The sequence below is a fragment of the Bos grunniens genome, chromosome X (assembly GCF_055505025.1).
Source record: "Bos grunniens cultivar Pamir isolate PY7600 chromosome X, Bosgru_T2T1.0, whole genome shotgun sequence".
In the NCBI taxonomy this organism is placed as follows: Eukaryota; Metazoa; Chordata; class Mammalia; order Artiodactyla; family Bovidae; genus Bos; species Bos grunniens.
Genome location: NC_141194.1, coordinates 76,940,265 through 76,958,096, shown reverse-complemented (window position 1 = coordinate 76,958,096; position 17,832 = coordinate 76,940,265). Strand labels below are relative to the sequence as shown.

The 17,832-nt window shown below is 36.7% G+C and overlaps 1 protein-coding gene across 11 annotated transcripts in view; it reads left to right on the top strand.

Annotated features, from left to right (window-relative positions):
* Window positions 1-17,832, top strand: part of CHM (CHM Rab escort protein) — a 249,703-nt gene that overhangs the window by 111,215 nt on the left and 120,656 nt on the right. For 7 of the 11 annotated variants that reach the window (XM_086387482.1, XM_086387481.1, XM_086387484.1 and 4 more), the window contains 4 exons: window positions 2,225-2,612; window positions 4,461-4,577; window positions 7,142-7,262; window positions 10,255-10,480. In XM_086387482.1, the coding sequence (XP_086243608.1) occupies window positions 2,225-2,612; window positions 4,461-4,577; window positions 7,142-7,262; window positions 10,255-10,480 (852 nt within the window). The remainder of the gene's footprint in view (window positions 1-2,224; window positions 2,613-4,460; window positions 4,578-7,141; window positions 7,263-10,254; window positions 10,481-17,832) is intronic. The other 4 variants (XM_086387486.1, XM_086387489.1, XM_086387487.1 and 1 more) reach the window with 1 other exon arrangement.

The window sequence follows — 17,832 nt, the reverse complement described above, 5'->3', positions numbered from 1 at the left end:
TCTGGGTCATAACAGTGCACCAGCCCCGAGCATCCTGTATCATGCACTGAACCTGGACTGGCGATCTGTTTCACATATGATAATATACATGTTTCAATGCTATTCTGCCAAATCATCCCACCCTCGCCCTCTCCTACAGAGTCCAAAACACTGTTCTATACATCTGTGTTTCTTTTGCTGTCTCACATATAGGGTTATTGTTACCATTCTCATCCTCTGTCGTCCCCTTCTCCTCCTGCCTTCAGTCTTTCCCAGCATAAGGTCGTTCCCACTGTGTCAGTTCTCCACATCAGATGGTGAAAGTATTGGAGCTTCAGCCTCAGCATCAGTCTTTCCAATGAATATTCAGGACTGATTTCCTTTAGGATTGACAAGTTTGATCTCCTTACAGTGCAAGGGACTCTCAAGACTTTTCCAACACCACAGTTCAAAAGCATCAATTCTTTGGCATTGAACCTTCTTTGTGGCCCAACTCTCACATCCATACATGACTACTGGAGAAACCATAGCTTTGACTAGATGGACCTTTGTTGGCAAAGGAATGACTCTGCTTTTTAATATGCTGTCTAGGTTGGTCATAGCTCTTCTTCCAAGGAGCAAGTGTCTTAATTTCATGGCTGAAGTCACCATTTGCAGTGATTTTTGAGCACAAAAAAATAAAGTCTCTCACTGTTTCCACTGTTTCCCCATCTATTTGCCATGAAGTGATGGGACCAGATGCCATGATCTTCGTTTTTTAAATGTTGAGTTTAAGCCAGCTTTTTTACTCTCCTCTTTCACTTTGATCAAGAGACTGTTTAGTTCCTCTTCACTTTCTGCCATAAGGATGGTGTCATCTGCATACTGGAGATTATTGATATTTCTCCATGCAATCTTGAAGAAACAGTTAGCATGAGCCTAATTATGGAGACTTTGAGTTGACAAATTAGGATTTAAGAGATGCCATGTTGGAAAGTAGGTGAGATGAGACAAAAGTTAGTAAATAAAAAAGGTGATTTTGTTTAGAGACTGATAGAGGAAGGTTTTATAGGGGTAGAGTTGAGATTTGATTTAAGAACTGCTGTTATGTCTCAAGCAATCAATTAGCAGATGGTTATTTCCCATAGCCTATCATGTACGAGGCAATTTTAGTGTTGAATAGTGGCACAACTCAATGAAAATGTAGGTTCTGTAGAGGATAAAATACATCATGGAGAGATAATTGTGCACACTGAACAGGAACTTTTTGTGTCAGTCAAGGCAATAATGGACTGAGAATGTGAACTCTAGTAGTAATATTGAAAGTGAGGCTTCCAGTAAAGTAATAGACATTAATATTGAAAATAGCAAGAATCAATTCAGAAAGATCCTGTTAGATACCACATTGTGACATATCAACATACACTTTTATAGCAGTTTTTTTTTTAGCTTTGTCACACTGCAGATAATGGTAATAATCTTTAATACTTGCTATTGAGGATTTATGTGCCAGGCACTGTACCAGGTTCTTCACTTGTGTTACCTCATTTAGTCTTCAAAACAACCTGGTGAGGTAGTTGGTATTATCTCTACGTTATAGACAGATAATTTGCATCAGAGAGGATTAAAAAACTTGTCTACATTCACAGAGTTATCTAGTCATAGAGTCTGGGTTTGAACCTCAATCTATTTATTCTGAAGGATGAGCTTGTAAGCACTGTGTTGATTTATTTCTAAAGTGCAATTCCCCTGTCTGCCTTAACTTCTTAAAAAATACATATGTGATTAATACATACATGCATACTGTATGGCACTCAGTATTCTGTAATATGGGGAAAATATCTGAAGAAATGAATATATGTATATGTATAACTGAATCACTTTATTGTACACCTGAAGTTGACACAATATTGTAAATCAACGATACCCCAAGATAAACAGAAGTAAATTATAAAAAATAAGAATCTGCTTTTCAGATACACATACACACACACACACACACACACACATGACATGCCTGCTAAACCCTGAAATCTTTATGTATATTTTTTCAGATATTAATTATGTTTCATATTGTGTCAAAACCTAAACAGATGAATGTTTAATGTGCATGTCACATAAAGCAAGACATCCACTGAATTTGATAAAATAAATGAGGTAAAGAAATAAAACTTGCCATTAAAAGTTAAAATGATATAAAAAATATACCTATGTACAATTATCACTTTGATTATTGGTGTGGATTATTATTGTAATTTCTCATCAGTCAGGATTTGCATGAAGATGTCGAAGAAGCTGGTGCACTACAGAAAAATCACGCTTCTGTGACATCTGTGAACTGCACCGAAGCTGCAGATTCTGCCTGCCTGCCTGTAGAAGATGAGTCATTAAGAACTACAAGCTGTGAAATACCGGCAGAACAAACTCCAAGCAGTGATCCAGAGAGAGCCCTAGAAGTAAATGATGTTCAAGTGACAGGGGAAAAAGAAAACTGTTGTGATGATAACACTTGTGTGCCCTCAACTGCAGCAAAGGAAACAAGTGAAAATGTACCTGTGGCCGAAGACACAGCAGAACAGCCAAAGAAAAATCGGATTACTTACTCTCAAATCATTAAAGAAGGCAGGAGGTTTAATATCGATTTGGTATCAAAGGTAAGTAACAGTTTTACCCATCTTATCATGAAACAGTACTAATTTCTAATTGATTAAATATAGCATCTGAGTCCTTAAACCCAATTTTCATTATTTTATTCTTTGAAATGTAGAGCATTTATTTTATAAAGAGATAGTATCTGAAATTTATAGTTCTATTAAAATATCCTTTAAACCTAGGTTAAAAACACAAGAATGCTCAGTACTGTATCGCACGGTTACTTCTGTATTGGAGCATGTACTCCACCCAAATATTCTCCCATTACATGGACACTATTCTATCAAGAAAACATGTCTAATGAATCTAATTATGGGTCCAGGTTATTATAGTCAATCTATTAAATAAACTTCTTTTTAGCCCTTACTTAGTAACTATTTTGGCATCTGTATAATGATGAACATTTTGAATAAACAGATGCATTTGAAAAATCATTGGTTCAGATGTGAGGGCTTTGGAAGATAATTTAATAGTAATTAAGGCAGGGAGGTTGGGAAGGATGCTATTGTCTTCGGTTTTTTGTTTTTTTATTCCCATTCTTACCTCTAATGTTAGGTCAACATGAATTCAGAGGTGGTCCCCAAGTCTTTGGAGCATGCAGTGTTGCACTGGATTTATAGGAAGCAAGACAAATTTAGTGCAAAAGAATAGAAAACACTAGTAGAAGGCAATGGCACCCCACTCCAGTACTCTTGCCTGGAAAATCCCATGGGTGGAGGAGCCTGGTAGGCTGCAGTCCATGGAGTTGCGAAGAGTCTGACACGACTGAGCGACTTCCCTTTCACTTTTCACTTTCATGCATTGGAGAAGGAATAGCCACCCACTCCAGTGTTCTTGCCTGGAGAATCCCAGGGATGGTGGAGCCTGGTTGGCTGCCGTCAATGGGGTCACACAGAGTCAGGCACGACTGAAGCGACTTAGCAGCAGTAAGATAAAATAATGGCCGTAAAACGTTATAATATAGGGCTGGGTGAAAGTAGAGAGACCAAATACCATAAGTTGAGGGCAAATGATGAGAAATTGGAAAGAAGTTGGAGAGGGTTGTGAATAACATGTGACTAGGATTTTTTATTTAATGTGCTCTCTTGAAGTTCCAAGTTATAAAGAGAGGAAGTAATGCTCCTCATATTTTGCTCATCTAATCATATATCCTTATCCTGCTGATTGAACTCTTTGAACCTGATGCTTGAAAATATATCTTTTTACTATTCATTGTTTCTCTCTGTGCCTGATTCTGCCTTGGTCTGAGTTGGCTACTGCCTTGGTCCTTCTTCATACTTCTGAACTATCTGTTCCACCTAATTTGATCCTGGCATGCTTTGAAATTTACCATTCTTTCCATGTTACCTTGGCAATTAGTTTATGGGTGAAGTTTAATCATAGCCCACCCATAGTCTTCTTGTCCTCATGAGAAGGAAAGAATTTTTTTTAAAAAGAACACTGAAGTAGTCCAGTAAGAAATAGGTTTTGTACTGAAAATTTCATTTTGAATTAGTTACTTGGATTTTAGAAATTAATACTGTATGTATGCTGGCTGATACTTTATATATGAAACATATTAATATGTATGGATATTCACACTAACTAGGACAAACAGGTGTAACAGCCCTGTATCAGTTTGGGTCAGTTGTGAAAAAATGTTAGATTCCAGAATTATTTGGATTTTTAAATTTCAGATAATCAGTTGTGAACCTGTAATAAATTGTGTTATGTATTATAATATTATTAGGTATAATAGGTTTTACAAATAATTTAAATTATAACAAAATTATATATCTTTATTCTGTTTTTATCAATTTTTCCACTATTTCACCTTTTGTTTCATTCTCTGAAATATTTTCTGTGTACAGCTATTGTATTCTCGAGGATTGCTGATTGATCTTCTAATCAAATCTAATGTTAGTCGATATGCAGAGTTCAAAAATATTACCAGGATTCTTGCATTTCGAGAAGGAAGAGTGAAACAGGTACTGTGCTTAGCGAGGATGGTAACTGAGTATGAATTTAAATTGCTATGTTGTGTTTGGGAAACTAGTAGTGAAAATATTAGTTGGTTAGTAGTGTCTGACTCTTGGCGACCTCTTGGAGCTTACCCTGCCAGGCTCCTCTGTCCATGGGATTCTCCAGTCAAGAATACTGGAGTGAGTAGCCATTACCTTCTCTGGAGGATGCTCCCAACTCAGGGATCAAACCTGGGTCCTCCCGCATTGCAGATGGGTTCTTTACCATCTGAGCCATCAAGGAAGCCCCAGTTTGTTTGGGAAGGATAAGCAAATAAGATTGTTATTTTCGGGTAAAGCAGCAAGCTTAAATGCAGAGTTCCAAAGAATACCAAGGAGAGATAAGAAAGCCTTCCTCAGTGATCAATGCAAGGAAAAGGAGGAAAAGAATAGAATGGGAAAGACTAGAGATCATTTCAAGAAAATTAGAGACACCAAGAGAACATTTCATATAAAAATGGGCTCAATAAAGGAGAGAAATGGTATGGACGTAACAGAAGCAGAAGATATTAAGAAGAGTTGGCAAGAATACACAGAAGAACTGTACAAAAAAGATCTTCATGAACCAGATAATCACGATGGTGTTATCACTCACCTAGAGCTAGACATCCTAGAATGTGAAGTCAAGTGGACCTTAGGAAGCATCTCTATGAACAAAGCTAGTGGAGGTGATGGAATTCCAGGTGAGCTATTTCAAATCCTGGAAGATGATGCTATGAAAGGGCTGCACTCAATATGCCAGCAAATTTGGAAAACTCAGCAGTGGCCACAGGACTGGAAAACGTCAGTTTTCATTCCAATTCCAAAGAAAGGCAATCCCAAAGAATGCACAAACACACACTTGCACTCATCTCACACACTAGTAAAGTAATGCTTAAAATTCTCCAAGCCAGGCTTTAGCAACATGTGAGCCGTGAACTTTAAGATGTCCAAGCTGGTTTTAGAAAAGGCAGAGGAATCAGAGATCAAATTGCCAACATCTGCTGGATCATCAAAAAAGCATGAGAGCTCCAGAAAAACATCTATTTCTAGTTTATTGACTATGCCAAAGCCTTTGATTGTGTGGATCCCAATAAACTGTGGAACATTCTTCAAGAGATGGGAATACCAGACCACCTGACCTGCCTCTTGAGAAACCTATATGCAGGTCAGGAAGCAACAGTTAGAACTGGATATGGAACAACAGCCTGGTTCCAAATAGGAAAAGGAGTACCTCAGGGCTGTATATTGTTACCCTGCTTATTTAACTTATATGCAGAGTACAGAATGCAGAGTATATCATGAGAAACGCTGACCTAGAGGAAGCACAAGCTGAAATCAAGGTTGCCGGGAGAAATATCAATAACCTCAGATATGCAGATGACACCACCCTTATGGCAGAAAGTGAAGAAGAACGAAAGAGCCTCTTGATGAAAGTGCAAGATGAGAGTGAAAATGTTGGCTTAAAGCTCAACATTCAGAAAACTAAGATCATGGCATCTGGTTCCATCATTCCATGGCAAATAGATGGGGAAACAGTGGCTGACTTTATTTTCTTGGGCTTCAAAATCATTGCAGATGGTGATTGCAGCCATGAAATTAAGATGCTTCCTCCTTGGAAGGAAAGCTATGACCAACCTAGACAGCATATGGAAAAGCAGAGACATTGCTTTGTCAACAAAGGTCTATCTAGTCAAGGCTATGGTTTTTCCAGTGGTCATGTATGGATGTGAGAGTTGGACTATAAAGAAAGCTCAGTGCCCAAGAATTGATGCTTTTGAACTGTGGTGTTGGAGAAGACTCTTGAGAGTCCCTTGGACTGCAAGGAGATCCAACCAGTCCATCCTAAAGGAGATCAGTCCTGTATGTTCATTGAAAGGACTGATGCTGATGGTGAAAGTCCAGTACTTTGGCCACCTGATGCGAAGAGCTGACTCATTTGAAAAGACCCTGATGCTGGGAAAGATTGAGGGCAGGAGGAGAAGGGAACGACAGAGGATGAGATAGTTGGATGGTATCACCGACTCGATGGACATGGGTTTGGGTGGACTCTGGGAGTTCGTGATTGACAGGGAGTCCTGGTGTGTTGTGGCTCATTGGGTCGCAAAGAGTCAGATTCGTCTTAGCAATTGAACTGAACTGAACTGATTATTTTTAACAAATGTAAATAGTAAGAGATTGCCAATTAAAATGTCTAATGTTAATTTTCTCATGGTTTATTCTGTAGCTTGATGCTCATGTTGAGAAAGTGTTAATTTCAGACAACATTGCTAGATTTGAGCTGTCATTTCTTCCCAGTTAGGGGTGACATGCTGGTGGCCTTTTAATAGCACAGGGAGCAACCTGGAAGAATTAAGTATGGGAAGTCACAAGTTAATTAACTCTGAAGTCAACAGAGATGCCAGTAGAACTGGTGGAAGTTTACATGAAACAGCCTGACTAGAAAGGAAATAATAATCTTGTTATACTTAAAAGGGAAAAAAAAAAATGTCATTTGGAATACTTGTATCAGTAGGAAGCAGTTTCTTAACTTTAAAATCATATATATTTAGGTTCCTTGCTCCAGAGCAGATGTCTTTAATAGCAAACAACTTACTATGGTAGAAAAGCGAATGCTAATGAAGTTTCTCACATTTTGTATGGAGTATGAGGAACATCCTGATGAATATAAAGGTATTGTTTTTCATTAAATTTGTGTTGTCACATTTTTTGAGATTCGAATTATTTTCATATGCTTTCTCTGATTTAGTGAGCCACTTGCTATGGCTTTAAAATATTTTTGTTTTGCATGATCCACTAGATTAGCCTCTAGCAACAAGTACCTATTTAAATTAATTAAAATTAAAATTTAGCTACAGTATGCACACATTCAAGTGTTCACTGGCCACCCATGGCTAGTGGCTACTATGGGTACTATGCAACTATGGGACATTTTCATCATAATAGCAGTTTATGATAGATGTTAGTTTTTATTCTTGCTAATTAAAGATTGTTATCAACTGATTCTTCATAGATAATATTCCTTTTTCATTACCCAGTTTTTTTAATCATTTTTAAAAATATAAGTTCTCTAAGCCAGGCTTAAGCAGTATGTGAACCGTGAGCTTCCAAATGTTTAAGCTAGTTTTAGAAAAGGCAGAGTAACCAGAGATCAAATTGCCAACATCTGCTGGATCATCAAAAAAGCAAGAGAGTTCCAGAAAAGCATCTATTTCTGCTTTATTGACTATGCCATAGCCTTTGACTGTGTGGATCACAATAAACTGTGAAAATTTCTGAAAGAGATGGGAATACCAGACCACCTGACCTGCCTCTTGAGAAACCTATATGCAGGTCAGGAAGCAACAGTTAGAACTGGACATGGAACAACAGACTGGTTCCAAATAGGAAAAGGAGTATGTCAAGGCTGTATAGTGTCACCCTGCTTATTTAACTTATATGCAGAGTATATCATGAGAAACGCTAGGCTGGAAGAAGCACAAGCTGGAATGAAGATTGCTGGGAGAAATATCAATAACCTCAGATATGCAGATGACACCACCCTTATGGCAGAAAGTGAAGAGGAACTCAAAAGCCTCTTGATGAAAGTGCAAGAGGAGAGTGAAAAAATTGGGCTAAAGCTCAACATTCAGGAAATGAAGATCATGGCATCTGGTCCCATCACTTCATGGGAAATACATGGGCAAACACTGTTAGACTTTATTTTTGGGGGCTCCAAAATCAATGCAGATGGTGATTGCAGCCATGAAATTAAAAGATGCTTACTCCTTGGAAGGAAAGTTATGACTAACCTAGGTAGCATATTCAAAAGCAGAGACATTACTTTCCCAACCAAGGTCCATCTAGTCAAGGCTATGGTTTTTCCAGTAGTCAAGGATGGATGTGAGAGTTGGACTGAAGAAAGCTGAGCACTGAAGAATTGATGCTTTTGAACTGTGGTGTTGGAGAAGACTCTTGAGAGTCCCTTGGACTGCAAGGATATCCAACCAGTCCATTCTGAAGGAGATCATCCCTGGGTATTCTTTGAAAGGAATGATGCTAAATCTGAAACTCCAGTACTTTGGCCACCTCATGTGAAGAGTTGACTCATTGAAAAAGACCTTGATTTGGGGAGGGATTGGGAGCAGAAGGAGAAGGGTACGCCAGAGGATGAGATGGATGGATGCATCACTGACTCGACTGACGTGAATTTGGGTGAACTCCGGGAGTTGGTGATGGACAGGGAGGCCTGGCGTGCTGCAATTCATGGTGTCGCAAAGAGTCGGACACGACTGAGCAACTGAACTGAACTGAAAAAATAACAGTATAGTTAATTTACAATGTTGTGTTAGTTTCATGTGTACAGCAAAGTGATTCAGGTTTTTATACACACACACACGCACACACACACATATATACTTTTTCAGATTTTTTTCCATTTTTGATTATTGAAAGGTATTGCATATATTTCCATGTGTTATACAGTATATCCTTGTTGTTTATCTATTTTACATGTAGTGGTACATATATGTTACTCTCTCTTACCCTCATCTATTATCTGTCTCTCTTACCCTCATCTATTATCTGTCATTTAGAGATTTGTATATTCATTTCTCAAGGATCACTTTTGCTTAGAGTATTGAATTATTTATTTTGACTGGTTAAAAGGAAGCTAGATGGTGTGGGTGTTATCTTCTGGATTAGGAGAAGATATGGTTTCTAATCTTGGCTTTGCCCCATCTCATTTTGTGATCTGGGACCTGTTGCTTACTTCAAAGTTTGTTGAAAGTTGAATACACCACTTTAGTATCAAGAGTTTTGCACTTAAATGTTCATTGAACTGCAAAAGTTATCCAAAATAGGGATATACTGACAATTCCCTTAGAAAATTGAGAAATACAGCATTTTTTTTTTTATTATATGGAATATTGAAAGTCTCTTGTTCTTAATGTTTCAAGTCCATTTATTACTGCCAGATTTTTTTTCCATAGTAGCTTAAACTTATATTTTCTGTAAATTTTTATAATTTTTATTTGTTTATATTCATCTAAAAAGTTTTTCTCTTCCACTAACAGTCCAGTTACATTTTTTTCTGTTATTGGTTTAAAGAAATAGTATTTAGGGGATCCTTATATTTTGAGATGAGAGTATAAGGCAGTGGGATTGATACCACTAGCCATACAGAAATTAGTTTCTTTACTTTTTAGTCATAGTTCATTGTTCCAAGTTTTAGGAAGGAATAGTAATTCAAAAAAATCAAGTGCTACAATATCATTGTTTTCACAAAAAAGTTACCATTAGTTATATTTAATATTTCAAAATGTAATCATTGACATTGGTCTGTAGTTGATAGTAAAGTAAGATTATTGCCAACCATGGAAAGCTGTTGTGATGGTTAATTAATTCTTTAATGCTTTTCTAATTTTTTGAATCAATAAAATACTAAACACAGAATCATCATTTAAAACTTAAAAATTGTGTCATCAATCCAGTTAGGATAGTGCCATTGTTCCTAGTTTTTTTCCCTCTAAAATCAACGGTCTCAGTCCAAAATGTAGTAATACTCCCACCAACTGTGTCCTTTGCTAAGTGTTTTAAGCAAACTTGATCTAATTTTTGTATAGTAGTTTTAAATGGAAGTTTGGTTCTGATTTTAACTAATAAATTTTCCTCTTTCTTTTCATAGCCTATGAGGAAATTACATTTTCTGAATATTTAAAAACTCAAAAATTAACCCCCAACCTCCAATATTTTGTTCTGCACTCAATGGCAATGACATCAGAGACAGGCAGCAGTACCATAGATGGTCTCAAAGCTACTAAGAACTTTCTTCACTCTCTTGGGCGATATGGCAACACTCCATTTTTATTTCCTTTATATGGTCAAGGAGAACTCCCTCAGTGTTTCTGCAGGTAAGATGGGCATTGGTTTTTTTATCTCTTCTTAAAATGATACTTGAATAACAGATGAAAATTAGAAAGACAAAAATGAAATTTAGTCAAGATTTAGTATATACAGACATACTATTTGTTATTCAACTCACCCCTCCCCTCTTCTGCCCTTGCTAATTCTTAGGCTGAAGCCTAATGAGTTCATGCTCATCTTTTTTTTTTTTTTTAATTAATTTATTTATTTTAATTGGAGGATGATTACTTTACAATACTGTAGTAGTTTTTGCCATACATTGACATGAATCAGCCATGGGTGTACATGTGTTCCCCATCCTGAATCCCCTTCCCACCTCCCTCCCCATCCCATCCCTCAGGGTCATCCCAGTACACTGGCCCCAAGCACCCTGTCTCATGCATCAAACCTTGACTGGCGATCTATTTCACATAGGGTAATATATATGTTTCAGGGCTATTCTCTCAAATCATCCCAGCCTCGCCTTCTGCCACAGAGTCCAAAACTCTGTTCTTTACATCTGTGTCGCCTTTGCTGTCTGGCACATAGGATCATCATTATAATCATTCTAAATTCCATATATATGTGTTAATATACTCTATTGGTGTTTTTCTTTAACTTCAGTTTATATAATAGAATCCAGTTTAATCCATCTCATTAGAACTGAGTCAAATGCATTATATTTAATAGGTGAGTAATATTCCATTGTGTATATGTACCACAGCTTTCTTATCCATTCGTCTGCTGATGACCACCTAGGTTGCTTAGATGTCCTGACTATTGTAAACAGTGCTGCGATGAATATTGGAGTTCATGTGTCTCTTTCAATTCTGGTTTCCTTGGTTTGTATGCCCAGCACTGGGATTGCTGGGTCGTTTGGCAGTTCTATTTCCAGTTTTTTAAGGAATCTCCACACTTCTCCATAGTGGATGTACTAGTTTGCATTCCCACCAACAGTGTAAAAGGGTTCCCTTTTCTCCACACCCTCTCTAGCATTTATTGTTTATAGACTTTTTGATAGCAGCCATTCTGACCGGCATGAGATTGTACCTCATTGTGGTTTTGATTTGCATTTCGCTGATAAGTTACGTTGAACATCTTTTCACATGTTTGTTAGCCATCTGTATGTCTTCTTTGGAGAAATGTCTGTTTAGATCTTTGGCCCAATTTTTGATTGGGTTATTTTTCTGGAGTTGAGCTGCAGGAGCTGCTTGTATATTTTTGAGATTAATTCTTTGTCAGGTGCTTCCTTTGCTGTTACGTTCTCCCATTCTGAAGGCTGTCCTTTCACCTTGCTTAGAGTTTCCTTCGTTGTACATAAGCTTTTAAGTTTAATTAGGTCCCATTTGTTTATTTTTGCTTTTATTTCCTTTATTCTGGGAGGTGGGTCATAGAGGATCCTGCTGTGATTTATGTCAGAGTGTTTTGCCCATGTTTTCCTCTAGGAGTTTTATAGTTTCTGGTCTTACATTTAGATCTTTAACCCATTTTGAGTTGTATTTTGTGTACGGTGTTAGAAAGTGTTCTAGTTTGATTCTTTTGCAGGTCGTTGACCAGCTTTCAGAAGTCTGTTCTGGCATGTATGTCTCTTTTGCTGTATTGCATATAGGGTCGTCATTACCGTCTTTCTAAATTCCATATATATGCATTAATATACTATATTGGTGTTTCTCTTTCTCACTTCACTTTGTATAATAGGCTCCAGTTACATACACCTCATTAGAATTGACTCAAATGCATTCCTTATTTTATAGCTGAGTAGTATACCATTGTGTGTATGTACCACTACTTCCTTATCCATTAGTCTGCTGATGGACATCTAGGTTGCTTCTATGTCCTAGCTATTGTAAATAGTGCTGCAATGAACATTGGGGTACAGTGTGTCTCTTTTAATTCTGATTTACTTGGTGTGTATGCCCAGCAGTGGCATTACTGGATCGTATGGCAGTTCTATTTCCAGTTTTTTAAGGAATCTCCACCCTGTTCTCCATAATGGTTGTATTAGTTTGCATTCCCAGCAACTGTGTAAGAGGGTTCCTTTTTTTCTCCAGCATTTATTGTTTGTATACTTTTTGATGGTAGTCATTCTGACTGGCATAAGATGGTAGGTACCACATTTTGGTTTTGATTTCCATTTCTCTGATTATGAGTGATGTTGAGCATATTTTCATGTGATTATTAGCCATGTGTATGTCTTCTTCGGACAAATGTTTACTTAGTTCTTTGGCCCACTTTTTGATTGGGTCATTTATTTTTCTGGTATTGAGCTGCAGGAGCTGCTTGTATACTTTGGAGATTTATTCTTTGTTAGTTGTTTTATTTGCTATTATTTTCTCCCATTCTGAAGGTTACCTTTTCACCTTGCTCATAGTTTCCTTCACTGTGCAAAGCATTTGCATTTAATTAAGTCCCATTTGTTTATTTTTGTTTTTATTTCCATTACTCTGGGAGGTAGGTCATAGAGTATCTTGCTGTGATTTGTGTCGGAGCGTGGTTTGCCTATGTTTTCCTCTAAGCGTTTTATAGTTCTGGTCTTATATTTAAATCTTTAATCCATTTTGAGTTTATTTTTCTGTATAGTTTTAGAAAGTATTTTAGTGGCATTCTTTTACAAGTGGTTGTCCAGTTTTCCTAGCATCACTTATTAAAGAGATTGTCTTTTCCCCATTGTATATTCTTGCCTCCTTTGTTAAAGATAAGGTGTCCATAGGGATGTAGATTTATCTCTGGGCTTTCTATTTTGTTCCATTGATCTATATGTCTTTCTTTGTGCCAGTACCATACTGGCTTGATGACTGTAGCTTTGTATTATAGTCTGAAGTCAGGCAGGTTGATTGCTCCAGTTCCATTCTTATTTCTCAAGATTGCTTTGGCTATTTGAGGGTTTTTGTGTTTCCATACACATTGTGAAATTGTTTGTTGTAGTTCGGTGAAAAATATTGTTGGTAGCTGGATAGGGATTGTGTTAAATCTATAGATAGCTTTGGGCAGTATACTCATTTTCACTATATTCATTCTTCCAGTGCACAAGCATGGTATATTTCTCCATATATTTGTGTCATATTTGATTTCTTTCATCTGTGTTTTATAGTTCTGTATATACAGGTCTTTTTTTTTTTTTTTTAGTTAAATTTATTCTTAAATATTTCATTCTTTTTCTTGCAATGGTGAATGGGACTGTTTCCTTAATTTCTCTTTCTCTTTTCTCATTATTATTGTAGAGGAATGCAAGGGATTTCTCTGTGTTAATTTTACATCCTGCAACTTTACTATATTCATTGATTAGGTCTAGTAAATTTTCTGGTTGTTTCTTTAGAGTTTTCTATGTAGAAGATGATGTCATCTGCAAACAGTGAGAGTTTTTCTTCTTCTTTTCCATTCTGAATTCCTTTATTTCTTTTCCTTCTCTGATTTCTCTGACTCAGACTTCCAAAACTCTGTTGAATAGTAGTAGTTAGAATGGGAACCCTTGTCTTGTTCCTGATTTTAGAGGAAATGCTTTCAGTTTTTCCCCATTGAGGATAATATTTGCTATTGGTTTGTCATATATGGCTTTTATTATGTTAAGGTATGTGCCTTCTAAGCCTGCTTTCTGGAGATTTTTCATCATAAATGGGTGTTCAGTTTTGTTAAAGGCTTTGTTTGCATCTGTTCAATTTATCATATGGTTTGTATTTTTCAATTTATTAATATGGTGTAACAGATTGATTGATTTGTGAATACTGATGAATCCTTGCATCCTTGGAATAAAGCCCACTTGATCATGATATATGATCTTTTTAATATGGTCTTTGGTTCTGTAGGCTAGAATTTTGTTGAAGATTTTTGCATCTATGTTTATCAGTGATATTGGCCTTTAGTGTTATTATTTGATGTTTCTCTTCTGTCTTGAGGTAGGCATGTATAGCTATGAACACCCCTCTTAGCACTGCTTTTACTGAATCCATTAGGATTTTGGATTGTTGTGTTTTCATTTTCATTTGTTTCTATGTATATTGTGATTTTCATTTTGATTTCTTTTGTGATCTGTTGGTTATTCAGAAGCTTGTTGTTTATCCTCCATATATTTTTATTTTTAGTCGTATTTTCTCCTGTAGTTGATGTCTAACCTTACTGCACTGTGATCAGAAAAGATGCTTGAAATAATTTCCATATTTTCAAATTTACCAATGCTTGATTTATGGTCCAGGATGTGATCTATCCTGGAGAATGTCCCATGTGCACTTGAGAAAAAAGTGAGATTCATATTTTGGGGGTGAAATACCCTGTGTGTGTGTGTATTTATTAATATGTGTTTTATATTAATATATTATATGTTATATTATGTAATATATATTAATGTTATATATATAGGTCTAAGTGGTCCATTTTATCATTTAAAGTTTGTGTTTCCTTGTTAATTTTCTGTTTGGTTGATCTATCCATAGGTGTGAGTGGGGTATTTAGTTCAGTTCAGTTGCTCACTTGTGTCCGACTCTTTGCGACGCTATGAACCACAGCATGCCAGGCCTCCCTGTCCATCACCAACACTTGGAGTTCACTCAGACTCACATCCATCGAGTCAGTGATGCCATCCGGCCATCTCATCCTCTGTCGTCCCCTTCTCCTCCTGCCCCCAATCCCTCCCAGCATTAGAAGCTTTTCCAGTGAGTCAACTGTTTGCATGAGGTGGCCAAAGTATTGGAGTTTCAGCTTTAGTATCAGTCCTTCCAAAGAACAACCAGGACTGATCTCCTTCAGAATGGACTGGTTGGATCTCCTTACAGTCCAAGGGACTCTCAAGAGTCTTCTCCAACACCACAGTTCAAAAGCATCAATTCTTTGGTGCTCAGCTTTCTTCACAGTCCAACTCTCACATCCGTACATGATCACTGGAAAAACCATAGCCTTGACTTGACGGACCTTTGTTGGCAAAGTAATGTCTCTGCTTTTTAATATGCTATCTAGGTTGGTCATAACTTTCCTACCAAGGATTAAGCATCTTTTAATTTCTTAGCTGCAATGACCATCTGCAGTGATATTGGAGCCCCCCAAAATAAAGTCTAACACTGTTTCCCCATCTATTTCCCATGAAGTGATGGGACCAGATGCCATGATCTTCGTTTTCTGAATGCTGAGCTTTAAGCCAATGTTTTCACTCTCCTTTTGCACTTCCATCAAGAGGCTTTTTAGTTCCTCTTCATTTTCTGCCATAAAGGTGATGTCATCTGCATATCTGAGGTTATTGTTATTTCTCCCGGCAATCTTGATTCCATCTTGTGCTTCTTCCAGCCCAGCGTTTCTCATGATATACTCTGCATATAAGTTAAATAAGCAGAATGACAATATACAGCCTCAACATCCTCCTTTTCCTATTTGGAACCAGTGTGTTGTTCCATGTCCATTTCTAACTGTTGCTTCCTGACCTGCATACAGGTTTCTCAAAAAGCAGGTCAGGTGGTCAAGTATTCCCATCTCTTGAAGAATTTTCCAGTTTTTGTGATCCACACAGTCAAAGGCTTTGGCGTAGTCAATAAAGCTGAAATAGATGTTTTTCTGGAACTCTCTTGCTTTTTCGATGACCCAGCAGATGTTGGCAATTTGATCTCTGGTTCCTCTTCCTTTTCTAAAACCAGCTTGAACATCTGGAAGTTCATGGTTCATGTATTGCTGAAGCCTGGCTTGGAGAATTTTAAGCATTACTTTAGTAGCGTGTGAGATGAGTGCAATTGTGCGGTAGTTTGAGCATTCTTTGGCATTGCCTTTCTTTGGGATTGGAATGAAAACTGACCTTTTCCAGTCCTGTGGCCACTGCTGAGTTTTCCAAATTTGCTGGCGTATTGCGTGCAGCACTTTTACAGCATCATCTTTCAGGATTTGACATAACTCAACTGGAATTCCATAACCTCCACCAGCTTTGTTCGTAGTGATGCTTTCTAAGGCCCACTTGACTTCACATTCCAGGATGTCTAGCTCTAGGTGAGTGATCACACCATCATGATTTTCTGGGTCATGAAGATCTTATTTGTACAGTTTTTCTGTGTATTCTTTCTTGCCACCTCTTCTTAATATATTCTGCTTATTTGCTAAGTGACTTCAGTTGTGTCTGACTCTGTGCAATCCTATAAGATGGCAGCCCACCAGGCTCCGCCATCCCTGGGATTCTCCAGGCAAGAACACTGGAGTGGGGTGCCATCGCCTTCTCCAATTCTGCTTATAGGGTTGTCTAATTATTGGTTTTTAAGTCTGACAAGTAAGGCTTTGAGTTGTAATTTTCAAACATTACTTTATTGAAGTGTTTATCTTTGATCTGTCAATAATAAAGTGAAATGTTTTGAAATCTCCCATTATGATTTTTCATTTGTCAATTTCTCCCTGTAATTCTATCAGTTTTTATTTTATATTTATTTTGAGTCAATTTATTAAGATCGTATATGTTTCCAGTTTAATATTTCTGATGAATTTAATATTTTGCATAGTCTGGTTTCTCCATCCCTAATAGTACATTTTCCTTTAAAGTATATTTTGTCTAATATCAAGTAACTACTCCAAGTTTTTAGTATTTGCCTATTATATCTTTCTCCATCCCTTCATTTTTCAACTAAATTTAGAGCTCTTAATAGGAGACTATTAATTTTTTTTTTAAATTCCATCTGACAATCTGTCTTTTATCAAGCAGGGTAAATGCGATTAACAGGAGTGTGTTCCTTTATTCTGAAGTATATAATTTAAAAAATTCTTCTAGTGTATGCTCTGAGTAGTTAATGCTTTCTAGTTTGTGTGTACATGAAAACAACTTTTTTTTCCCCTTTTTGTCTTGAGTGGATATTTATTAGCTAAAGAGTTCTAGGTTGGCTCTCAGTACTTTAAAATTTGATTTCCTTTTTTGCCATTAAGAAGTTTTATGTTGCTTAATTGTCATTTCTTTATAAATGTTATCTATTTTCTCTTAGGTCAAACCATATGAAATTAACAGTATTAAAACTTTTTAACCTATAATTCCACATGGCTCAAATAACTGTATTTATTTCCTCTGTCTGTGAATTGTCATTTATTATTGTAGAAAACTATCAGTCAGTATCTTGCAAATTTGTTTTTGTCCCCTGTTTCCATTTTCACCTTTTTGGAACCACAAATAGATATGTTTTAAAACCTAACATTATCCCTTCCATATTGTTTAATTTCTTTTTCATATTTTCTATTTCCTTATCATTCCTGCTACATTCTTAGTACCTTATATAGGTCTATTTTCCATATTATTAGTTCTCTTCACTTGTAACTAATCTGCAATTTTTTTTTTGTCTCATTTTATTTTTTTATTTTTTAAAAACTGTGCGTTGAACCTGGACTGGCATCTCGTTTCATACATGATATTTTACAT